The following is a 26,327-nucleotide window of genomic DNA, read 5'->3' as shown; positions in this document are numbered from 1 at the left end:
GGACCGCGAGATCGTGACCTGGCTGAAGTCGGACGCTTAACCGACTGCGCCTTAATGAATCAATACTGATAAATTTACCAAACTTTATTCTCATTTCCAGAGTCTTTACCTAAGGTTCTTTTTCTGTTTCAGTATCTCATCCAGGACACAACATTGCATTTAGTTGTCATGTTTCCTTAGGTTCCTCTTGGTTGTGACAGTTTCTCAGACTTCCATTGTTAATAATGAAAGTTTTGAGGTTAGGTATTTTATAAAATTTGAAAGTTTGAGTTAGGTATTTTATAAAATGTCTCTCAGTTAAGATCTTTTGTTTTTCTCACGATTCGATTGAGTGTGATGGTTAATTTTATGAGCCAACCTGGCCAGGCCATAGTATCAACATTTGGTCAAACATACTCTGGATATCTCTGTCAGGGCATTTGTGAATGAAATTTACACTTAAATCAGTGGACTTTGAGGAAAGCAGATTGTTTTCCATAATGGAGGTACGCCTCATTCAATCAGATGAAGGCCTGAATAGAATAAAAGATTGATCTTCCCAGGGCTAGAGAAAATTTGGCCAGCAGATAGCCCTCAGACTTGAACTGTAACATTGGCTCTTCCTGGGTTTCCAACTTTCACTCTCTCTCTCTTTCTCTCTTTCTCTCTGTCTCTGTCTATATATATCTCGATATCAGTATACATATAGACAGAGAGATACATCCAGTTGGTTTTGTTTCTCTGGAGGATCCTGACCAATACAGTGGAGTTACAGGTTTGGGGGACAAAGACTTTATAAAGAAGTAAAGTGCCATTCTCATTGCATTATACCAAAGGTACATAGTATCAGCGTGACTTATCACCTTGATTGCCCGTCTGAGGTATGTGGATCAGATTTCTCAACTGCAAAGTTACTATTTTTCCCCCGTCTATACTGTGCTCGTTGGAAGGAAATCACCATATGCAGTCCACAGTTAAGGAGTAGGGAGTTATGCTCCACTCCCTTGAGAGAAGAATACCTACATAAATTATTTCAAATTTCTCTACATACATCATTTGTCTATTTATCCCCATTTATTTATTCAGTCTTTTATATATATATATATATATATATATATATATATATATGAACTCAAGGATGTATATTTTATAATTTGGATTACCATCTACCACCACCTTATTTATATTGTTGCTTAAAGTGTAAAAGCTTTGGCCATTGGAAACTCTTTCCTTTGGCTGTTGTGTCCCTTTGATATATCCCCCTCATTGTGAGTTCCTATGACTTGTGTGTGTTTCCTTAAGCAATTTCTTATTTTCTGACACTACAAGTTTCTCCAGGCTCATCTTGTGTAATTCCTGATTCAGTTCTAGAATAATCCATTTCTCCCAGGAGCTCTAGCTCCTATTATTAAAGAATGATATTAGAAATTAAGTTCTGGCTACTAGGTGTGCTCATTGGTACTGAGGTGTTATTGCTTCCACACCCTCTCAACTGATAGAGAAAGGAAATCTGTGTGTATACTAATGTGTATATACAAGAATCTGTAAACATTCCTGTATGTAATTATCCATATCCCTATTAAGCTAAATATGAGTTTATACTGGCATATACAAATGTAACCCATACTACATTTATTATTGTAGCCTCTTCCCCATGCTTATCTGTAACTTCCCAGTCCAATAACAAAAACCTTGGCTCCACCTGTCTACCATCCAATTACTTACTGGTTCAATTCCCATATATATGTATGGTGGTATCAGAATTTGTATTCTGTAGCTCAACATGGGACAATTTTATGAACTATAGTACAGTGTCTATATACATTTTCTTTTGCCTTTAGACTTAAAGACTCTATTCATTTCTGAAGTTACTTAGGTCAGTATCTTTTTCTCCTAATACCTTCAGCAAAGTCATCTCATATATTTATAATAGATTTTGTCTACATCACTGCTGGGATCTCACACCTGGTAAATCTTTTATTTATTTTTATTTTTTTTTTAATTTACTTACACTTAGGCTCATTCTTTGTAGTGTAAAGTTCTATGGGTTTTGACAATCCATAGTGTCATGTGCCCACCATTACAGTATTATACAAAATAGTTTCACCATCCTAAAAAAATACCTTGTGCTTTTCCTCTTCAACCCTCTTTCGCTTCTGCTGAAAGCCTGGCAACCACTGATCTTTTTTACCTCATGTAACACCTACTTCACTACTACCTCATGTAGTTTTGCCTTTTCCAGAAGGTCATGTAATTGGAATCACAGTAAGCCTTTTCAGATTGGCATATATATATATATATATATATATATATATTATAATGTTTACTTATTTTTGAGAGACAGAGCATGAGCAGGGGAGGGGCAGAGAGAGAGGGAGACACAGAATCCAAAACGGGCTCCAGGCTCTTAGCTGTCGGCCTTGACGCTCCGACCCAGGACTCAAACTCACGGACCACGAGATCATGACCTGAGCCAAAGTCAGACGCTTAACTCACTCAAGCCACCCAGGCGCCCCACACATTGGCTTATATTTTTCTATAGAAGCATCTAGTGATTCCAAATTAAAAGACTGGTCCTTTCACTATTGAGCTGACTTTGTAGGAAGTTAATTGATCATGGGTCAATTAATGCATGAGTCTACTTCTGAACTCTGTTATGTTCTATTGATTCTATTCGGCTATTCTAATAACAATGATACATTATCTTAATTACATTAACTTTATAGCTTGAAATCTGGAATTGCAAGTCATTCAATTTTGTTGTTCTTTGGCAAGATTATTTTGGTTCTTCTAAGTTCTTCCATTTGCATATAAATTATAGAATCTAATTGTTGATTTTATCAAAAAAGACTTCGAGGATTTTGATTTATATTGAATTGAATCTATAGACCAATTTGAAGAGAAAGGAACACCTTAATACTGAACCGTCTAATTTGTGAAAATAGTATCTCTGTTTATTTCAGTATTCATTAATTTCTCTCAAATAGATTATAGTTTTTAATATAGGTATCTTGCATGAGTTTTATTAGGTTTATTCCTAGGTATTTAATTTTTTTAATGCAATTGTAAATGGTATTTTTAGATTTTTATTTGAAAATTATCATTACAATTGATTTTTGTATATTTACTTTGTGTCCTATGAACTAAAATAATATATTACTTCTGGAATATTTTTCTGGGACCCATAAAATATTTTACATACAAAATCCTGTTTCTTTACAATTTTGTTTATAAACTTCATGCATTTCAATCTTTTTCATGCTTTATTGCACTGGCTAAGAATTACGATGAAATGATGACACAAAGTCATTTACCAATTTATCATCATATATGATTCTATCCTCTATGATGAAATTTTTATAATCAATGAGAATTGAAAAACTAGTCAATTTACTTTTTTCTGCATTTATTTAGATGATCACATGATTTCTTCTTCTATATTGTTATTTTGTGAATTACATAGATTGAGTTTCAATGTTAGCCACTAGTATTATTCATTAATGTATTCCTGTATTGAATCTGCTAATATATATTTTTAAACATTTATTTATTTTTGAGAGACAGATAGAGACAGAACATGAGCAGGGGAGGAATGGAAAGAGAGGGAGACACAGACTCCAAAGCAGGCTCCAGGCTCTGTGCTGTCAGCATAGAGCCCGATGCAGGGCTCGAACTCACATACCGGGAGATCATGACTTGAGCCGAAATTGAGTTGGACGCTTAACAGACTGAGCCACCCAGGAGCCCCTGAATCTGCTAATATTAACAAATTTTGAATCTTTGATCATGAGAAGGTGTATGGGTCTATAATTTTCCTTTCAGGTATTGTATTTACCAAGTTTTTATATCAAGGTTATGCTGCTTCATAAAAATGAGTTGGGAAGTGTTCCTTCCTGTGTTTTTTTAAAATTTATTTAATATTAGTTTTCCTTTTTATTTAACATTTGATGTAATTTAATAGTAAAGTCACCTGAAATTTGAGTTTTCTTTGTGAGGTTTTGATAACAATTTAATTTCCTTAATACATGTGAGTCTACATAGATTTTTCTATTCCTTTATGTGTCAATTTGGTAAGCTGTATTTTTTAAGAAATTCACTCAATTATTTAAGTTACTGAATTTACTAACACAATGGAGAGATTCTCAACTTCAATATTATGGGTATTTGAGGCTTTACTATGGGAGGATGCTCTATGTTTTGTAGGATATTTAGCAGCATCCGTGGCCTATATCCATAAGATTCCAGTAGCACCTCTTCCCTTCGGTTGTGACAACCAAATTATTTCCAGATACTGTGAAATATCCCCTCTGGGCAAAACTGTCCCCACCTGAGAAACATGGGCATGAAGTGATTCATAATATCCCTTTATTGTGTCTTTAATGTTTGTAAGATATGTAATGATGTCCCCTATTTTTTTAATGATATTGGTAATTTATAATTTCTTCATTTTTTTGTTAGGGTTTTATCAAATTTATTAATCACTTCAAAGAATAAACTTTGACTTTATTTTCTCAGTTTATCTTTTAGTTCACTAATTTCTACTTTTACATGTAATATTTCATTTCTTCTTCTTAAGTTGGGTTTAATTTTATCTTCTCTTTTGGTTTCTAATGTAGAAGCTGTGCCTTCCTTCAACTTTTTTTTTAAGTTTATATTTTAAAAAGGGAGAGACAGAGGGAGGGGCAGAGAGAGAACGAGACAGAAAATCCCAAGCAGGCTCCACACTGTCAGTACAGAGTCTGGCACAGGGCTTGAACCCATGAACTGTGAGATCATGACCTGAGCTGAAATCAAGAGTCTGACACTTAACTAACTGAGCCACCCAGGCACCTCTCTTCTTTCCTAATATAGGCAATTAATGTGATAAATTTCCATTTTACACCAGTTTCGGATGCATTCTATAAATTTTGATATATTATGTTCTCATTATAGAGTTTAAAATATTTCTCACTTTTCCCCATGTGATTTCTTCTTTGATTCATGGATTATTCAGAAAAGAATTACTTAATTTCTAAGTATTTTGCCATTTTCCAGATATTTTTATGTTACTGATTTCTAATCTGTGGTCACAAAACATGTATTATATGTTTCTGATTTTTTTGAAATTTATTGAGACTTTTTTTATATGCTAGCAAATAATTGGTTTATCTTGCTGAGCGTTCTTTGTGCAGTTGACAGGAATTTGTGCTTTTAATTGATGGATTTCATATTGTATTAACTTCAGTGGATCAAGTTTGTACACAGTGTTATTCAAATTTTCTATACTTTTGTTGATTTTTCTGTCTATTTGATCAATTATTTATTATAGTTTTGTCTATTTCTCCATTTAATTGTGCCAATTATTGTTTTGTGGCTTTAAGACTCTGTTAGTAGCTGCATACATGTTGAGAACTGTTATATCTTCTTAAACAATGACTTTTACCACATGAATTTTCTCCTGTATCTCTGGTAATACTCTTTTTCTTGAAGTTTTATTTTTCTTATATTACTATGGTGGTACATTCTTTCTTATGCTTACTGTTTTCATAGTATATTCTCCCCTACATTTTTTACTTTATCTATCTTCAAATCTTAGTTTACCTTCAAATAATAAAGAAAAATATAAGAACACTCCAATACTATAATTCTATTTACATTTCTTTCTACATTTTGAGCCCTTTTTGGCATATATTTTACTTCTATGTATGTTATAAACCCAAACTATATCATAACTATATTTACTCAAGATATACAGCTATAGATAGATATAATAGATGAAATACATAAAATAAAGATAATAAAAATTACTGCTATATGTTTATTCATATAGCAGGACTTCTACCTGGTATTATTTCACATTAGCCTAAAGAACTTCTAAAATTTCTGCTAGAAATGTTCTGGTGATCAGAACATCTCCTTGTATTCCAAGTATTCCACATATAGTGTGGTAGGTCATTTGATACTGTCCTGGAGATATCAGATATTTTCTTCCATTTGTCCTTTTTTCTGCTCTTTTTATTTGGTTTGTATAATCTCTATTAATCTGTCTTAAATTTATAGAGTTTTTTCTCTGCTACTTCCAGTTAGCTGGTAATACTATGAAGATTTTTTTATGACTGATATTTTATTAATTTTTCTAGTATTTCAATTTTTTAACAGTTCCCATGTTATCCACTTTCTCCACAGACCCTGCAACGTATTTATAATAGTGATTTAAAGTCCCTTTCAGATAATTTCAACAAATGAGCCATTTTTGTGTTTACCTCTATTAACAGTTCACTCTTGACCAAGCTCACATTTTCTTTTGCCTTCACACATCTCATAAGTTTTATTAAATGCTAGATATAAAAAAGAGAGAGAGAGAGAGAGACAGAGAGACAGAGAGAGAAGGCTAAATAATATTTGCCCTAAAAAATATCTTGCCAATTTTTCTATTGGACTTCTTTGTTTGGAAGTTTGAGTGTATTAATACTTTAGATTTGCTAAGTCTGGATTCTTTTGAAGCTTTAATTACAGTGTTTAGTTGCTTAAAACATGCTTAGGTTCTCAGCACTGGAAAAACTCTAGAGATTACTTGTACCTGATAGCTCATCCACTAAAGTGCTACTCTTTTAGCTCAAAAGCCCAGCTTCCAGCATGTCTGAGGGTTGTCTTTATTCCTCAGTCTTGCCTGTCTTACTGTGCCTGAGTGTAACCCTCTCCATCCCATTGCCTTGCCCTAGCCTTCCAAGGGCTGCTGCAGTACAACTTAATGAAGGCTTGGAATCCTCAAAGGGACTGCTCCCAGCAATCCTGCTTCATTCCTGCCTTTCACATACTACTTTTGAGCACTCAGTTAAGACCTTTGGAATAGAGTTAAAGGGTGGATGCACACTTACTCTGACTGGAGCTCCATGAGATTGTCATCTATCATTCCAACCCACACACAACCATTAAACATTGGCTGGTCTCTCTTTATGTCTGTTTATGGTGCATTTATGTAGTATAAAGGCAATGTGTGCACCATAAACTGTTCTGTAAAAAATGAAAGCAGCTGTGATTCTCTCCTCTGTTAGGAAATTCTCATTACCTTTTGGATTTAAATTCATTAAAGTTTGTGTCCTCAGGTCTGATAAGTTCACCACCCCCCACCCACCCCCCACCACCCGCCAATTTTTAAAATCCTTTCTTGCTTGTGCTTGTGAACTGGAGCAAAAGTCTCTTATCACTTCAAAATTTCTGATTGGGCTCTGTATTTTTCCTATATTATAATCCTTTCAGAACATCTCCTCAAGGGTTTCTGGACCCAGTTCTCCACTTTGCCAAAGTGGTGATAACTCCTACTAAAAAACTGAAAATACTTCTTCTTTTCTCCCCTAACCACTTAATTTTGCTGATTGTTCTCCCTTGCATTCATGTCATAAAAAGCTACTTGATCCCTTGTGACTCATATCTGGCCTTGTTTCTTATTCCCTGAGTTTCTCATACCAGTCATGTCTTCCTTCTTTTCTTCCTGTGCATACTTGGGTTTCCCTGTACTTTGAAAACAAGTCTGACCTTTGTGCAGACATATATATATAAATATAAGTAGAACTTACCTTAAGGCTTTTGGTTATCATTAACCTCAATTATTGGATTAGTACCTGCCAAAAATGTATTACTCATTTTTGTTGGCTGAACTTGTATTATGTTGGCTTTTTGTTCAGGGTTTCTTATTCTATTTTAAGGATTGCTTCTTCCTGAAACTTTTTGTTTCTTTAATACTAACCATCTTGTCTAACCCTAAAATCTGAAAACACTGCTTCTCAGCTGGACTCACCTTTTGAACTTGACTAGTTATCTAACTGAGCACATAAAACTTGTTATCATCTCTGACTTCATCTATATCTATGGCCACTGAAGAAGAAAAATTATTTTTGTCATTACTCCTTCCCTTTAAGTACAAGAACTCCAACTTGCATAGTCCCAGTGTCTTTCAAATAACATACTGGATTTGTTGTCTCACCTGGATTGCTGTTCTGATTATTTAACACATAACCTCAAAATATAAACATAGGCGATAGTAATTAACATACTATAATACTATAAGAATATATTATTCTCTATAGTATCTCTATATGATCTCTATAGAGTCTCTAATAATCTTCAGTTTTGAAAACATATGTATATATATTTTTACTATGGTGGGCTTCAACTAATTCTTGACTCCCAGTAGCTATTACAAATCTAATGGCCATCTTGGTCTATCAGCCATCTCATTGATCTCATTAAAACAGTCTGTCAGGAAATAAAATATATTAAACAAGTTCATGAAATTTCAAATTATGTAGCTCTATTCCTCAGCTACATCATTGATTTTGTTTAGGTTTAAAAATTTCTTTCTCCAAATTCTATATTTAACTCCTCCCACAGTCTTTCAGGAAATACTCAGTACTAACCACATCCTGTTGATTCTATTTCCCAATTATCCCTACCTATTCATCTTCTCTGTTCCCCAGGCATCATTAACTTTGTTCTGGATCCTTCTCATATTTCTTATCTGGTCAGCCTCCACATCCCATCTACCCACTCCTCATTCATTTTCGGTAACAATTCCAGAATAATCTTTCCAAAATGCATATATGGCCATAATGATTAGCATTAAGTCATAACTCCTTAACGCACAGGATCCTTCATGACTAATTTGTTTTCTCAGTTTTAGCCTAATTTCATTTTGCATTTTTGTCCTCATATGTAGACCATGTTCTAGTCATACAGATGTTTATAGTTAAATATATCATACTCTTTTATAGCTCCAGGCTTGTGCACACCTTCTTTTCTTGCCGGTAACTCCATTTCCAGCCTTATTCAGCTAACTCCTTCACAAATATCTCCTCCTTTAGGAAGTCTTTATTAATCCCTAAGTCAGAACCAAATGCCATTCTCTATACCTGCTGTGCAAATTCTTATCTTAGTACTTATCACATTATGTTGTAATTGTTGATTTACTTAACTCTCTTCCCCACTAGGCTCTAAGTCATATTAATGAATGTGATGCAATCAAAATTAAGAACTTCTGCTCTTTCAGAGATAGTTAAGAGAATGAAAGCACCACCGCAAACTGGGGTAAAATTTTTGCACATCATGTCTGATAGAGTCCAGCCTTATTCAGAATTAAAAACTCTGACAACCATAAAAAGAAAAGAAAATAAGAATAAAAAATGGACAAAATTTTGAACACTTCACCAAAAATGTTAAAAAGATGGCAAATAAGCACGTGAAAACATGTTCATCAGTAACCCTTAAAACCCTTAATATATATATAATATATATTTAATATATATTATATATATTTTATATATAATATATATTAAATATATATTATATATATAATATATATTATATATATAATATATATAATATATATTATATATATTATATATATAATGGACTATTACTCAAGAATCAAAAAGAATGAAATCTTGCCTTTTGCAACAATGTAGATAGTAGAGTGTATTATGCTAATCAAAATTAATCAGAGAAAGACAAATATCATATGACTTCAGTTCATATGTGGAATTTAAGACACAAAACAGATGAACATAAGGGAAGGGAAGCAAAAATAACATAAAAACAGGGAGGGGGACATAAGAGACTGTTAAATACAGAGAACAAACTGAGGGTTGCTGGTGCGGGGGGGGGGGGTATGGGTGGGGGGATGAGCTAAATGTGTGAGGGGCATTAAGGGGACACTTGTTGGGATGAGCACTGGGTAGTATATGTAGGGGATGAATCACTGGATTCTACTCCTGAAATCATTATTGCACTATATGCTAAGTAACTTGGATGTAAATTAAAAAAAAAAAACAATAATAATAAAATAAAACAAAATAAAGAAAAAAAGGGGGGGGCACTAGCATTCCCCCCTACCCCCTGCAAAGAAAAGAACACAAGGAAATTTTTGTGGGTGTGAATAGATTCATTATTTTGATGACGGTTATGGTTTCACAAGTATATACGTATGTTTACACAGCATTCTTCTATCATTCACATGCCTTACCATATTTCATTGTTTTGTTGAGTTACCTAGTTAGCTTACTAGATTTTTATCAATATAGATGGACAGATATTATTTTTGAGATTGATTTCTTAGAGATTAAAAAAGGTCCTTTCAGAAACACACATTGTTTCTGTTGAAAGTAGAACACTGACTTGAATGGACATTGTCCTGTACTGATACCCAATGCCCACTTCTGTATACTAATATTTACTAATATTACTAGTATTTCTTACTAATTTACTAATATTACTAATATAATGTTACTACTATTTTTACTAATATTTTTAAAGGTCATCATTATTAATTACTAGTGTTTGAAATCTGAAGAGTAATTTGGATATCAGCAGACCTGAACATGCGATATTTCACAGTGATATTTAAGAACTTTGAAAGTTGAAATTAGCATATCAAAGACATACATTCTGACATATCTCTTACAGATGTGCTAGCTTCTATTTGCCTCCTCTGTCTTAAATCTAAACCTAACTGACTCATCCTATGTATTTTTGTGACTCATGAAAATTCCCAGAAATCTTTTCTAGGGATCCCATGTTAGAAAATATAACAAATAATAAGATTAACAGACCAAGCTGTACCAAACTGTCATAATTTAGAAGTCAAGGCATGGAGGAGCTTTAGAAGCAGTGTTTAGGAAGAGACAACAAGCACAATGAAAATTAAAGGACAGTTTGAGGTTAGCACAAAAATCTTAGTACACATTAAGATGAAAATGTAAATAAGGGGAACCTGGGTGGTTCAGTCAGTTAAGCCACCGACTTCGGCTCAGGTCATGATCTCACTCCTCCTGAGTTCAAGCCCCGCATCGGGCTCTGTGCTGACAGCCTAGAGCCTGGAGCCTGCTTCGGATTCTGTGTCTCCCTCTCTCTCTGCCCCTCCCCTGCTCGTGCTCCTTCTCTATCTCTCTCAAAAATAAATAAACATTAAAAAAATTTTTTTAAGTAAATGTAAATGATATTTTCTCTCTTAAATTAAAACTTTTTAGCTCTATGTAATCAGAAAATCCTAGGAACTCTATGGGTGTTTTGTATTATTGTATGGAGCTGTGTTGTCTAAAAGAATATGTCCCAGCCACATGTGGCTATTGAGAACTTGACATGTGGCTACTCAGAACTGAATCACAAAATTTTTTACTTCATATGAAACAAAATGTAAAATATCTCATTACTTTTTATGAAACACTGTCTTACGCATATTGGGTTATTATAATTAAACCTACAAATTTCCTTTTATTTTTTCTAACATGGCTACTAGAAAAGCTAAAATTACATATATGTCTTAAATTTATTGCTCAATTACATTTTTGTGGGACAGCACTGGTATAAACACTTTCCTCCAGTGCTTGAACTGATAATTGGCATCTCAGAGGAAGAACTTCCATATTTATAGTTAGCTCTTTTAAGTTCTAGTCATTCCATTTTGAATAGAGGAACAAAAGAAGAAAGAATTCTAAAATTTTGATAACAGTGTCATTGTATTCTTTTTTTTTTTTAATGTTTATTTATTTTGAGAGAAAGAGAGTGAACAGGCGACAGGTAGAGCGAGAGGGAGAGAATCCCAAGCAGGCTCTGAGATGTCAGTGCAGAGCCTGGACGTAGGGCTCAAACTCACAGACTGTGAGATCATGACCTGAGCTGAAATCAAGTGTCAGACTTTTAACCTATTGAGCCACCTAGGCGCCCCAATGTCACTGCATTCTGAAAGCACTGGAAGGATATCGCTGTGTTGGTGAACAAATGTTAATTGGTCGTTTTGTTATAAAAAGAAGTCTCTAGTCTAGTCTCATAAGAGAGAGGTTGAGATAAAGGTAGCCCCAAACTGGTCTGTGCAAGAGAAACTCCCCATTTTCATTTCTAGCAGCTTGAGAAAAAGGGGTTCTGGGCTTCAGAACTTATAGAAAAGCATTTGGGAAAAAGCTCAATGGAGAGTGAGGGTGGGCTGCTGGGGAAGGAGAGATGGAAGAGACTGGGCTTAGGAAGAAGGGGAATCATTACAACATGACTCTTGGCAGAAAATGAACTTCGAACTTTAGTGAAAAATCAGTGTCTGATATTGTCTTAAGTTGTTTCGTTGGTTTTTTTTTTTTTTTATACTTAAACCACTTTTTAATTTCTACAAGTCTTTGGTAAACTGTTGCACATACAGCTTTTTGTTCATGGTGACTTGTGATATGATGGAAAAGAACTGTGTTTAAACGTGTGGCAAAGGGATATAGAGAGAACAAAGAAGCATCCAGAAGCAGTGACGAGACAGCACACAGTGACCAAGACTTGAGCCAGGAGCTAAGCACATCGAATAATGACAGTAAATTATCAGCAGAGCTGTAAGCCCTTCTTCTCAGAAATAATTAGAAAAACTGGGGAATGCACTCCATTGAGGAAGTGTAATGTAAGTAACTAGAGTCCTTTCTTCGGTGCCTCACAGGTGGAGACAACACCAGGTGAAGTTGTCACACAAAGGAAACTTTGTTTACAGCAAGGACAGTAGATCACTGTGACTAACTTCCAAAGCCATGATTCCCTGAGTGGCATTAAGTGGGTTTCTTTTATTTAGGGTTAGGATGACTATTCAGAAATGGGAGCTTTGACATCACAAGGAAAGGTGCGTATAACACTGAACAGGCACACTTAGAAAACATGCCGATACACGCATCTTAGGCTAAATAAAGCTTGTACTCCTCCATGGGTGGAGACTTTAACATAATGAAGCAGAGGTAACTGTCGGACAAAGAGAAGGAGCTAATGGGCATGCTCACAGAGCAGTTATAAACTAGATGATGTCTGGAGCTCCTGGTCTCAGGTAAGGCATGCTGGGCCTGGCTCACTTTTGAAATGGCACTGGGAGTTTTATCACTAATTTATTGTCTCTGTTATAGTTAGGCTCTGTCCTGGCCTCTTAGAGATGTTAGTTTTTGCATTTCCTTAAAATATCCTTAAATCATTAAGATTTCCTTAAAATCATTAACTACTGAGGTTTCTGCTTTTATTTGTAATTCTGACACCTTCTATGGAGTTCCGCAAGTATGTTAGGGCAAGGAGAGCCAGTAAGATCATGGAAAATAGCTGGGGGCCTAAAAATGACTTCCTTTTCTGAGGACCCCTACCTCTTTCTACTTACAGAAGGTTCAGGTTATTTCATTTGCATATTGCTAGAAAGGGTGATTCAGGAAGACTGGAGAACTAGAGAGTTACACTGGGTAATTATGTATGAAGAATCGCTACTCAATTTTCAGTTTCTCACCTACTTCCAGTTCCTATTTCAGATTTCATATGTAATGAAAAAATATAAATTTATTTATGGGCTCTAACTCGGTTTTTAATTATTATTTTTATTTGAGAGAGAGAGAGAGAACACACATGCAAAGTGGTAAGGGAGCAAGAGGAGAGAGAGAGAGACAATCCTAGTCGAGCCCAATACTAGTCAAGCTCCAGGCTCAGTGCAGAGCCCCACCTGGGGCTCGATCCTACGAACTTGGGATCTTGACCTGAGGCAAAATCAAGAGTCAGATGCTCAACCAAGTGAACCACCGAGGCACCCCTCTAACTAGATCTTTTAAAACATTTTGAGTCAGGGGCGCCTGGGTGGCGCAGTCGGTTAAGCGTCCGACTTCAGCCAGGTCACGATCTCACGGTCTGTGAGTTCGAGCCCCGCGTCAGGCTCTGGGCTGATGGCTCAGAGCCTGGAGCCTGCTTCCGATTCTGTGTCTCCCTCTCTCTCTGTCCCTCCCCCGTTCATGCTCTGTCTCTCTCTGTCCCAAAAATAAATAAACGTTGAAAAAAAAAAAAATTAAAAAAAAAAAAAACAAAAAAAAAAACATTTTGAGTCAAAGGATACTAGATGTGGAAATAATAAGCTCTCTTACTATAGAAGCTCCCTTAAGACTTACACTTTAAATTTTTAATTAATTTGATTTTTTTATTCATTCTTACCTCAAATTTATTGCATTATATTAAAGGATTACTTATATGGTTAAGGCATTTGTATTTTTTAAAATGATGACCCATAAAACACTGAATCTATTTGGACATCTTTCCACAATTCATCACCTTAGGTGCCACTGAAGAACTCTGAAGAACCCCTGTAGCCAGAATCATGGGTGTCCCATTTCATAAATAAAAATTAAAACTCATTCCTTTAAATGTTAAACCCAATTTAAATAATGATGATACTTTTTTAATTGAGGAAATTTTTAAAAAGTTGTGAAAAGAGGATGAATCTGTTCAGAGTTTTCTGAAATGTGGGTCACCTAGTATTAATATACCATGATTGAATCCTCTATCTCTAATTCATAATTATAATTTCCTAAAACAACTTTTGCGAACGAGAAAATGTAACACCGTTATTGTACTGATTTAGGTCTACATACAACCATTTTTATCTAAATGGGTTTTATAACCCATTTTCTTGCCACATTAATACTTTGTCATTTTACAACCAGGGTTTTTCCAGTGGTCTTAATGGACGGACTTCATGAAAATCTGTGAACCCTTTGAAAATGTATACAAAATACTGTTGTGTATCTCTGTTTGCCACTAGAAGAGGGGGTCTCCAAGATTCTGATTTGTGTAGTCAAGCTACTTACTTTGAAAAGTCAAACAATGTTAGTGGAAGATGCCAGCCCCTCCCCCTTCCTCCACCTTTGAGAAAGATTTGGCTAAACAAGAGAGGCTGAATGATTTAATCAATGCCCCATTATTGGGCATTTAAGTTAAATGAACACAGTTTGTACAGAAATCTTTTGAGAGTTCTCATTAGCTTTAGGATAAATTCCAAAGGGTGGGCTTGCTGGGTGAAAGAATGTGAAAATTAAAAGTTTTAATACTCTTTTTTAAAAAGTCTTTTTTTGTTTTTTGTTTTTTTAGTAATCCCTACACCCAGCAAGGTGCTGGAACTCACCACCTCACCACCTGGAGCTAAAGAGTCAACAGGCTCCTCCGACTGAGCCACCCAGGTGTCCCCAAATGTTTAATTCTCTTGATATGTATTGCTAAAATGCCTGTCAGAAAGTTACGAAACTACATTTTCCCCAATATTGGGTGAGAAGGCTTATTGGCTCACATGTGTATGTAACAACTTTAAGTCTTAAGTTGCATATTATTTTGACTTATATTTCTTATTTTTACATCTTAGTATTCCACCAGTTAAACACACTGATCCCGTCAGAAGAGAAATAAAACACTGTCACTTCCTTTCTTGGTTACTATGTATGCTGTGACCGTGATTGTAACAATAGGTAACATTCATTAAACGTTAAATTCTCTGAAGGCAGCGAGTCTAGTCTGCAATTGTATTGTTATTCTCATCTTCCAAAGGAGATAACCTAGCCTTTGAGACGTTGGGGACAGTAGCCCCAAAACCACAGCGATAAGTTGAAGCACAGGGACTTGGGCTGGGATCTTATCCCGCTGTAACCACGGACTTAAGGAGGAGGGGGCAGGAGGGGGAGTGGAGGGCGGTGAACCATGTGCAAAACACAAGCAAAACCAAAACAAACAAAACTAGGGCTCCTGCCAAGCTTAGTTTCCTTCTACTGGGTTAGTTTCTAAATTTTAAATGATGTGATTTTTCGGCTGTCAGACGCGTGTCTACCAACCAGTTTATCCTACTCCCAGCGTCGCCGAGTGTCAATCAGGGACGACTCGCAAGGCGTGGATAGAAAGCTTCTTAGCTGAGGGTTTGAAGTAGATAGTGTATGTTTTTCCCCCTTTGCAAAAGGAAAAGGCCTGACAGGAAAAAAAGAAAAAAAAGGAAAGAAAGAAAAAGGAAGTCCTATTATTTTTAAATTTTCCAGGGCGAGAGCGGCCAATTTTTACCTTCAAGACTTGAGAGAGACCAAGGTAACATAACCTGGAGGGTGCACAATCATAGTTGCCCTTCCGGACGTTAGCAGGGCGGAGGAAAGACGCATGCGTCGTGCGCACTGCTGGGTCACACACCTCCTAGGAGAGAGCTCTGCGCAGGCGCGGACGCAGGTTGCAGCAGCGCCAGGCCTCAGCCAAAGCCGTCTTTCTGCTGCCCCTCCCCCGCTCCGAATCCGCGGCTGCCGCTTGTAGGCCAGTAGTCCCAGCCCCAGCGATCGGGACTGCAGACCCCGTGACCCTATCCCCTGGCCAGTGCGCGCCGGAGCAGCTCGGGACTGCGCAGCGCTCTGCGTGCAGGTGAGTTATCTGAATGCGCAGGCCCTCGGTCCCTTTTTCGGAGTAGAGCCCAGCGGAGGCGTCCTGGGAAGAGTCAAGTGGGAGGAAAGAGGTAGAACAGGGGAGGCCGCAGGGGAGCCAGCCCAGCCCAGCGACCCAGGGGGCGCTCAGGGTTGGATAATGGCGGTGTTGTGTCACCACCTATCCGGACCCAGTCTCCTGCCTAGGGTTGATTCCAGGTTCCCACACCTTGTGCGGCCAGGTGCCCCCTGCTTTTGCTCTTATTTAGTTTTTTTTTTCTTTTACCTTTAACCTTTCCAGAGTAGGCTGTGTGCTGTGTTTTGTTCATGCAGCTTACAAAAGGTGCCGGCTTTCGTTATCATAGAAGAAAACGACCCATTTAGATTGGATGGAATGCTGTACTTTTTCCCCCCTCTCTCTGCTAAGTCTTAGATTCATGTTGGGTTTTCAGTAAGAGATTGCGATGAAAACATTGCATATAGGGAAAAGAAAGGGGTGTAGCACCTCTTCATAAACCAATGGGTTTTTAGGAATAAAAGTGGCTAAATACTGTTTGATGTGAGGAATATCCAGTAGGGAGGGCGGGGATACCTAGTGCCTAAGTCTGGTGCTTGTCAGTTAGCGTTGCTGAAATAAACACCTGTCAGAGGCAGGCTCATCAAGACAACTGTTAGATACAGAAAGAAAACAGGTCCAGACTGAGAGCCACTTGATCTTGCCCTCTGTGTCTCCCTGCCCGCCCACCCCCCTTCCCCCAAAGGATTCTTTGGGATACATCTTAACACTCCTGTTGTGCTAAGATCCCAGAAAGGATGGCTCGGTGGCCACACTGCTGAGGCCCCTGATCCCTTCTCAACTGATATTCCAGACAGGTCCCAAGGTCAGTGTGCGGAGATAGTGATGTTAATTCACCCCTGAACCACCTGTGACTGGCAAATTGGTTTGGCCTGGGTTTAATGTCACTGAGACAAGCCAAGAGAAGATGATGCATTTGTGGACGTTATAGATCATTTATGTTTTTCAGCTTACATGGATAATGTGTACATAGATTTTTTAAAATAGTAAAATAGTGAAAATAAGCACCTTCATCTTTCTACAATTTTAAGTTGATCTGGTTGTGAATATTTTTTATCCTGCTGTATGTACTATGTTTGAATGATCCCAGGATGTGGGTGGCATGCCAGTATTAAAAAGTAAACTTTTCTCCATATTATACTATAACTTGAATTACTGAGTGTCAGTTTTCCTTACTCAAATCAATGAGGATTTCTAAAAGACATGTTTATCTCTTTGTATGAATATCTATAATAATACATTTTTAGGAACTGATAAAAGATAAATGGTCAAATTTGGAAAGAGCAGAAGCGTTATTTGTAATTCTGCTTTCCCTTTTTGTTAATTTTCCCTGAGAATATCAGCAGATTGGATTATATGACTTTTAAGTTCATTTCATCCTGAAAATTGTATGACTCAACTGCAGTCCTCTTGCATTACGTACCTGCGGAGGTGATTTTGTATAGGTATGGTATATATGTAGGTACTACCACTTATTCTTACTTGGTTTTAAGTTTATGTTAAATGTAAATTTAAATTTTACCCATGTTATTTTTGATACTGTCACCCTAAAGTTTTGAAATTAATTGTTCTAAATGTTGCTTTGTATTGGTGAATTCTGTTAAATATCTTGGGATATTAGTTTCAACGTAATTTTGAGATTTCAACTCTGTCAACTGTTGAATGAAAGACAAATCTGCGGGATTTGGTTTTGAGTTGTTTTTGTTGAAACTTTAAAAGTTTCAAGCTAGAAATGTGAGAATGAGAAGGATTGTGGATTTTATTTATCACAAAGCGCATGAATTTTAAAAGGCTGAAAAGTACTACTTCTACTTTTTAAAAAATTAAAAAAAAAATTTTTAAACATTTATTCATTATTTGAGAGACAGAGCATGAGTGGGGGAGGGGCAGAGAGCGAGGGAGACACAGAATCCCATGCAGGCTCCAGGCTCTGAACTGACAGCACAGAGCCCGACTTGGGGCTCGAACTCAAGGACCATGAGATCTTGACCTGAGCCGAAGTCAGATGCTTAACCGACTGAGCCACCCAGGCACCCCAGAAAAGTACTACTTTTGACTTGGAACCACGGTTTAGGGGTACAAGAGCACCTGGTTCCAAGGGTCCCAAATTGACGAGGTTCAACTACTCACCACTAACAATATCCAAAGGCAGAGAGACAAATGGTAGCAAAACAAGAGAAGAATTTATTTCAGTGAGGCCAGCATGGGAAGACCGTGACTAATGTCACAAAGATTGTCTCCAAAGTGCTAAAAATACTTCTGAGTTTATATAAGGAAAATGGGCAAAGGTAGATGGGTACGTGCAGGTAGCCAGTAAGTTCAGATCGATAATTGTCTTGGGGTCTGGAAAGCCCTTATTGCTTGAAGGGCGTGTTTTGCTTACCATCACAGGATGCTTGGCCCTCAGGGTCTTTTGCCTGAGAAGAGATAAGCTGGAAAGAAGAATTTAAGCACCTAGAAAGTACAGACTGAGGAGGAACAAGGTAGTTAAAGTCTTCTTTCAAACTTACCTGGTGATCCAATATAATAACAGTCATAATCTGCCTAAAGCAACTTTAGCCTTTAGTGCTAATTGGTTTAAAGGTACAATATGTTTTTGTTGTATTCCAGTGAAGACTGCTTTCTTTTCAGAGAACCCTAAAAAGTGCAAACTTATGTGCAATTTTAATGTTTGAGAGCCCATTCTCATCATGAGTCTCATATGATACCATTTTATAATAATTTGTTAGAAAAAAACACTTTGGATTCTTGGCTCCCTTGTTTCAACTGTTACCCTGATTAAATATAATTCTAATCCAAAAAGTAATTTGAATATTCCCTTGAAGTTTGCTCTATGTTAATTATATTGGTATAAAAATCCCATAATGTTCTTGAGTGTACGTACTTTTACCCTGATTTTATCGTAAGATATTTCTTTTTCTTTAGACATGGGAAAGTCTTTTTCTCATTTGCCTTTGCATTCAAATAAAGAAGATGCTTATGATGGAGTCACATCAACTGAAAATATGAGGAATGGACTGGTTAATAATGAAGTCCATAATGAAGATGGAAGAGGTGGAGATGTCTCTCAGTTTCCGTATGTGGAATTTACAGGAAGAGATAGTGTCACTTGTCCCACTTGTCAAGGAACAGGAAGAATTCCTAGGGGTATGTGTTACTGTGTTATTTTTCCTTTAAAGAGTTATTCCAGGCATTTGCACTGGATTTGTAATGAATTTGTAATGATAGCAAACCCATAGATCAAAGCACAGCCCTTTGTGTTTTAAAAACTTGTAGGATTAAAGTTAAAACCGTGTATCAGTTATCTTCAGTTAAACGGACACAAAGAAACAAACATCAACATTAAAAAAAAAAAACATAAACACATTCAGGTTTACAAAGCAGTAATGAAAACCACCCCTCTACGTCTAGTATTGTTTTCTTTCCCCCTTGTGATACTAGATATGCAGTGTCTTTTGACTGAAAATTTTTAGTCCTATTTGGTCATAATCACGTTGGGCGCTAGGAACAATTTAAGTAATTTGGTGACCTAATATTTTTAGTTCACGATGTAAAGAATAATAGCAAGCCAGTCATGCCCTAATTAGTTATTTTTAAGAGGAACTACATGAAAAGGGTTGGTAAATGAAGATGGGTCATATGGGGGTGGGGGGTGGGGGGGATCAGTTTGTGGCATATCATAGGGAAATTCAGAAGGGAGTAATCTTCATGTGTTGTTTGTAGCCTACACAGACTTTAGTAGAAGTGGCGACAGTAGAAATCATGAAAATACTTTGTGCCATCCTCATTTTCTGCCTGGTTGAAGTTGATAGGTAACCCTGGAGAAACCATGAGGGAAGGGCAGTGTCCACATAAGGTGTACCAGAGTTTCTAAGCAATGCATTAGGTTGGGGAAGTTTATATATGAGTTGGCCTTTCAATGTGATGGCTTTATCATTGCAGGGATAAGTACCTGATACAGAATAAAAGGATTTTTGTAGGTGAAGGGATTAGTGCCTTAGGCTAAGACAGGAAAAAAAAAAAAAAAAAAGGACCATTCTGGCAATCGGGTTATGATTTTGAGGTATAACCACTTGGCTTTTTTGGCAGCCTGGAAGTGGATTGTGGATAGTAGAAAGTCAAGGATGACTCTGAAGGTATTTTTGTCTGAATAGCTGGAAGAATGGAGTAGCCGTTAATTAAAATGGTGAAAAGAAGGTTTGAATGTGTATATCCAGGGAGAGATCAGGAGTTGTTTTAGAGATGTAAGTGTGGAGATGCATATTTGACATCTAAGTGGACCTATTTAGTAGGGACTTAGTTATAATTGTCTGGAATTCAAATGCAAGGCCTTGGCTGGAGTCATCATAATACAGGTGGTACTTAAAGCTGAGTTGGATGAGAGCACCAAGCTTATCAGCGTGAATGGAAAAAAAAGAGACCCTAATGCTGAACCTTGGGACATTTCAACATTTCAAACTCAGTGACAGGAGGAAGATTTAGCAAAGACAATGAAAAAGCAGCTAGAGTAGAAGGAGGAAATTCCGTTGTATCTGTGGTGTCCTGGAAATAAATGTGGAAAGTGTACCAAGGAGGAGAGAGTGTACAACTGTTAGATGCTACTGATAGATCGGGTAATGTAAGGAGTGAGAACTGACCATTGGATTTGGTGATGTGGATAGAGACCACTGGATACCTTTAAAAGGGCAGCTGTGGCAGGTTGCATATAGCACGTATAGCGTGGGATCAATAGTGCATAGGAGGTGTGAAGTTATGTAGTAAGAAAGTAGTATTTTTGAGGAGTTTTACTATATATAAGCAAAGAATAGAGACGGTAGCTGGAGGGGGGCTCTGAGTCAGGAAAGGGAGTTTTTAAAAGATGGAGTGAATAATTTGTATGCTGATGAGAATGATACATAGAAGAAAAAAGGTGATAGTGCAGGAGATGGGAGAATTATTAGATGTAGCACACAAGAGCAGGGGGCTGCTCTTACAGAGGAGCGCCTGTAGTTTACTGTTTGTAATAGGAGAGATTGTAGAGTGTATGGACACAGAGACAGGTAGGTGCATAGACGTGGTGGTGGGAGCTTGTGCAAGTTCTGTTTTGTCACATGATGAGCTAAGAGTGAGGATAGGAAAGGAGCTATTGGAGATTTGAAGACAAAGTTGAAGTCTGAAATTGTGGTTTTGGAGAGTCAGATTAAGAGTGTGACCTGGGTAATGTATGATGACTGACATTAAAGGCCTCTTGAGATTAGTGATCTAAATGAAGCCAGTGAACATAGTTGTATGTTTTTCTCTGTTAATATTTAGCTGTATGGGAATCACCGTAGGAGCTAAAAGGTTACTTCTAAGCAGGATTGTAGTTTAGCCAAATGAACACCACCAAACAAGACGGGATATGTGTACACACAGAAAAAGACATGTGTATGTAACATATATTTAAATGTGGTGTCGGGAGGTAGTGTAAATGAGGAGAGAGTTGGGGAAGGGGCAGGGAGGAATAATGGAAGCATTGCAGGAAGCTTTAAAAGAGAATTTGACTATGGGGCGCCTGGGTGGCTCAGCTAGTTAAGCGTCCGACTTCGGCTCAGGTTGTGATCTCACGGCTCCTGAGTTCAAGCCCTGCGTCGGGCTCTGTGCTGACAGCTCAGAGCCTGGAGCTTGCTTTGGATTCTGTGTCTCCCTCTCTCTCTGCCCCTCCCCTGCTCACACTCTTTCTTTTTCTGTCTCTCAAAAATAAATAATCATTAAAAAAAAAAAAGAGAGAGAATGTGATTCTAGTGCTTTAAGAGTTATTACAAAGAGCCTAGTTCTGATGAGATTGGAAAAATTGGCGTATTAAAGATCTACTTATCTGTTAAATCTGGATATAGCCCAACCCAGGAAATAAAGGATGGATTTTGGAGTCACATAATGCAGACAATGTGTGGCCTAAATGAGTTGTGGAAGGCTCATTTTGTATAAGCTCTTGAAGCATGAGACTTTCTGTGTGTCACTTTTGATTTTCAAGAATATAGTGTAGGAACCTCTGTAGTTATAGTGATTTCAGGACAGCAAGGTAGTGCTATTTCTTCTGCCCTTATCCAGATACCCAAATCAGAATCTAAGTGGAAAATACACAGTTGAAGGAAGTCTTGGTGAATTCAGATCTTCTGAAAGCTGGGACTTTTTAGATTTTTTTCAGTAAAAAGATTACTCTTTCTCATTCTTTGCATTATTTTGTCTAGACATCAAGCTCTGAAAGATAAATTACTTCTTTTAGAACTCAATGTCTACTTGATAATTTTTGAAGATTTGAGAGCAGTTTACTAAAGTAATGAGATGAGAGCTGGGTTGTAGTCTGATCTTTCTAAACCACACTTAGATAGAAATCTACTATATTTTAATTAATAGTGTTAATAAATTTCTAAATGTACTTTTACTTTTAGGGCAAGAAAACCAGCTTGTGGCATTGATTCCATATAGTGATCAGAGATTAAGGCCAAGAAGGACGTAAGTGATAAGAAAATAGCAAATTTTTTTGTATTCTTTGCTTTTTGAATTATGTGTAATTACTCTAGTTTAACACTATTAAAATGAAAAATGTCATCAGGTTGTTAAATTATGCCATCAGATGCTTTGTATTATTTAAAAAAAAAAAAAAAAAAAAAGGATTCCTGGTTGGGGTAAGGTCTTCAAAGCAGCATAGCATCTGAATTTTCTCAAAAATCTATTTATTAAAACAGACAAACCTAGAATAGCAGTAGGAAACACAAACATTTTCATCAAAAATAAGTGTTAAGGTTCTCCTACTCACCCTAGAATGAAGACAGAGCAAGGATCAGAAAGTGTTAGCAGCTGTGGGGAATTTGTGAAGAGAAACAAAAAGAATTGCAGAAGGTCCTAAGAGCCCTGATATACCAAGTAAATGCTCTGATACATAGTACCCAAAAAGAAGAGGATCCCACTTCCAGCAAATACTTATGGGAGTAATCTGTCAAAAAATAACCTGGGAGGCCTCCACTTCCTGTACCTTGGAGAGAGGGCAGAAAAGGTACACAGAGGCCACAGAGATTCACTAAGGGGATTTGAGAAGATCAGAAGGAACCAGACCACCTTGAGCCCTCAAAGACCTTAGGAAAACTCACCAAAAACTCTTGCAAAAGGACAGACATATCCTAAGGAAAAGCCTATTGGGGATTCGATCCATTTTGTACAGGGAAAGAATAGGGGAAAAGGAGGAAAGTTTCAAAAACTAGAGAGAGAATCTCAGAACCATAGAAGTGGACATACATACAGGCCATCTTAAAAAAAAACAACAACAACTTTATTACAACAGAGGATGGAGTTTAGGAAAGCCACCCTGGCCCATCCTCATGGAAATGGAAAGCTTCTGTGAAATGTACAAAAACATCTCATTTAAACATGAGCAACAAAAAATATTGCAGTGAAGTGTCACACAAAGTCAGTTAAAAAGAAAGAAGAAGAAAGTGAACTGAAATAAAATGTTAACAGATCATGGAAACATATCAGAAAAACAGATGAAAACTGTAACTTAAGAAACCTATAGAAGCTATGACAGAACAGCATGAGTCAGAAATTGAAAAGCTCAGAAATGAGATGACTAAACAATATGAGGACGTGAAATAAGACTATGAACCCCTGAAAGAATTAGAAAAAAGTAATTTCAGATATGAAGACAAGACTGAAAGAACATAGTGCAAACAGATACCATGGAAAGTATGGCAAAGGATATAGAACGTACAAAGGAGTAAATGAAAACACAGAGACATTAATGAAAAGTATTTAAGGTAAAATGGTATAGAACACAAGGAAAGAAGATTGAACAAACATGTAATTGAAGCGCCTGTAGAAAAACCAAAGGAATCAAGCTGAACAAATACTAAATACTCAATTCGAGAACACTTCCCTAAGGTAAAATAAGACATGAACCTATATACTGAAAAGACACGCCATGATTTTAAATTGTGTGCTACCCATCCTAGTGAAAGTACTGGACTTTGATGGTAAAAAAACAAAACAAAACAGAAAAACCCTTTGAAAAATCCCAGGCAAAAGGATCAATTTATAAGGGACAGAAAATCAGATTGGCATGCCTCTTGACCACTGTGCTCCAAAGAAGTAATCAGTACAGCAGCATATTTAAATATGTATCATTGGAAAGAAAATGAACCAAAAATTTAAAAAAGTCAATGTGACCCTTTATTATAAATTATGTAGATGGTTATGCATATTCAAGAAATTAGGCTTAATTCCTTTATAATCTTAGGATGAAAAAAAACTCTCTATGATTCAAAATCCAGTGAGGAAAGAAAAGATTAATTAATTTGACAAAGTATAGGTTAACTTTTACAGGTTGAAAACAAAACCTTAGTTGAAGCCAGAATATAAATGGCAAACTGGGAAGCGATGTCTGCACATTACCACAAACATATGGCCAATATCCTTACTCTATAAGGAGTTTCACAATTTGAGAGGAAAAGGCCACCACCAAACAAAAAGTAAGATATGAACAGCTCATCCACAAGAAAGAAATGCAGATGTCCTTTAAACATGTGAAAAGATGTTCAGTCTTGATCATAAGAGAAATACAGATTAAAACATTGAAATACCATTTTTTATCTATCAGATCAGCCAGGCTCCAAATTTTGACAGTGTATTTTGTTGGCAACACTGTGTGAAATGAGCACATCCATACCTCGCTGAAAGGGAATTTGATGTTATCTAGCAAAATTACATAACACATTTACCCTTTCCCTCAGGAATTCCACTTTGAAAATGTTTTCCTGAGGATAATTGTCAAATAAAGTATGGTTTTAATCCACCGTGCCAGTGTTTTATAATAGCAAAGGACTAGAAGTAATATAAATGTCCAATAATAGGATTCGGGTAGAATAAGTCACGCTACATCCATACAATGATAACATGGAAAAGGAAGAACTCTGTATTTCACTACAGTTCATATCTAGAGTACGGTTTTATCTGAAAACACACACATGCATACAGAGAAGGAGAGAGAAACAATGGAATGATAAACCTAAGACTAATACAATTGATTACTCTCAGAATTTGGGAGGAAACTTGGAAGAGGGAACAGGTAAGCATGTGAGATCTCTGTGTGTATGTGTATATATTTATATTGTTTGAACTTTACAACCATGTACATTTTTTTTTAAATAGAATTTAAAAGTTTGGAAATTGGAAGTAAAATTTAAAAAATGCTAAAAATTGAAACAAACTTAAACAAATGATTCTAACTGTATATCCGGTTGTTGGCATGACTGCAGATGAAAGAATCACTTTAAGTGACTTGAAAACATTGCACTTTGACTGTCAGTGTCTAGGAAGATGTGTTCCAAATGACAAAGATAACTACCAACAAAAGCTTAAACTGTACTCAGTAGCTGCATTGTTAGGAGTAATGTTAGTGTAATTTTGAAACTTCTTTATGTAAAGCAGATAGGTAATTATGTACTAATGTCATTAGGGAATAAGATTCTTAGCCTAAAAACAAAGTGATACAAGTACAAAATCAAATTTTGTTTTTTTCATTTCCAACCAAAGATGGAATCATAGGGACTAGGTTTATTCTTATGTCTGAAACAACTAAAAAACTGGACAGATAAATGAAACAATATTTTTAGACAGTGGACATCAGCCAGTACAGGCCAGTGATATCTGAGAAAGGGAAAGCTAATGACGTAAACCCTATGATTGTACGACTTTACTATCTAGGAAAAGATATCAGATCACAGTACAATGGAAAGAGTGCAGACAGAGCTTAGCAGTACCCCTAAACTGAGGAGATAGATGGTCCTGGGAATCTCGGAGACCAAGACCACAGTTAGTAGGGCAAAGTACCAGAGGATAGAGAGTTACCACTGGGTACTCTGTGAGTGTCTAGCTGAGTACTGATCAGTGTATATGTGTGAAGAAAGCCCCTGAGGCTGAAGGAAGAACCATACAAAACAAAACAGAGGGAGCAGTCCCTAACGCTTATATAGGACCAGAGATAGTTTCCACCAATCAGTGTGGAAAATCTCATAATTCAGAGGGAATCGGGTGGAGTACTCAGAAGGTTATTTCCACAGTAACAGAATTAGCCCTAGATTAAAAGC

At 36.7% G+C, this 26,327-nt stretch overlaps 1 protein-coding gene and 1 long non-coding RNA gene across 5 annotated transcripts in view; one reads left to right on the top strand and one right to left on the bottom strand.

Annotated features, from left to right (window-relative positions):
* The window catches only part of LOC131509349 (uncharacterized), a 46,212-nt gene extending 30,290 nt beyond the window's left edge, over window positions 1-15,922 (bottom strand). Inside the window, exon 1 of the long non-coding RNA XR_009260446.1 lies at window positions 15,808-15,922. This is a non-coding gene — a long non-coding RNA (uncharacterized LOC131509349). The remainder of the gene's footprint in view (window positions 1-15,807) is intronic.
* A 97-nt stretch (window positions 15,923-16,019) lies between these two features.
* Window positions 16,020-26,327, top strand: part of TMEM106B (transmembrane protein 106B) — a 30,198-nt gene continuing 19,890 nt past the window's right edge. The window contains exons 1-4 of one of the 4 annotated variants that reach the window (XM_058724976.1): window positions 16,047-16,152; window positions 17,571-17,672; window positions 19,153-19,374; window positions 22,638-22,701. In XM_058724976.1, the coding sequence (XP_058580959.1) occupies window positions 19,155-19,374; window positions 22,638-22,701 (284 nt within the window). In that variant the 5' untranslated portion in view covers window positions 16,047-16,152; window positions 17,571-17,672; window positions 19,153-19,154. Of the gene's footprint in view, window positions 16,153-16,220; window positions 16,244-17,562; window positions 17,673-19,152; window positions 19,375-22,637; window positions 22,702-26,327 lie in introns of those variants that run through there. The other 3 variants (XM_058724975.1, XM_058724978.1, XM_058724977.1) reach the window with 3 other exon arrangements.

The sequence above is a fragment of the Neofelis nebulosa genome, chromosome 4 (assembly GCF_028018385.1).
Source record: "Neofelis nebulosa isolate mNeoNeb1 chromosome 4, mNeoNeb1.pri, whole genome shotgun sequence".
Taxonomy (NCBI): Eukaryota; Metazoa; Chordata; class Mammalia; order Carnivora; family Felidae; genus Neofelis; species Neofelis nebulosa.
This window is presented reverse-complemented; position numbering and strand designations above follow the sequence as displayed.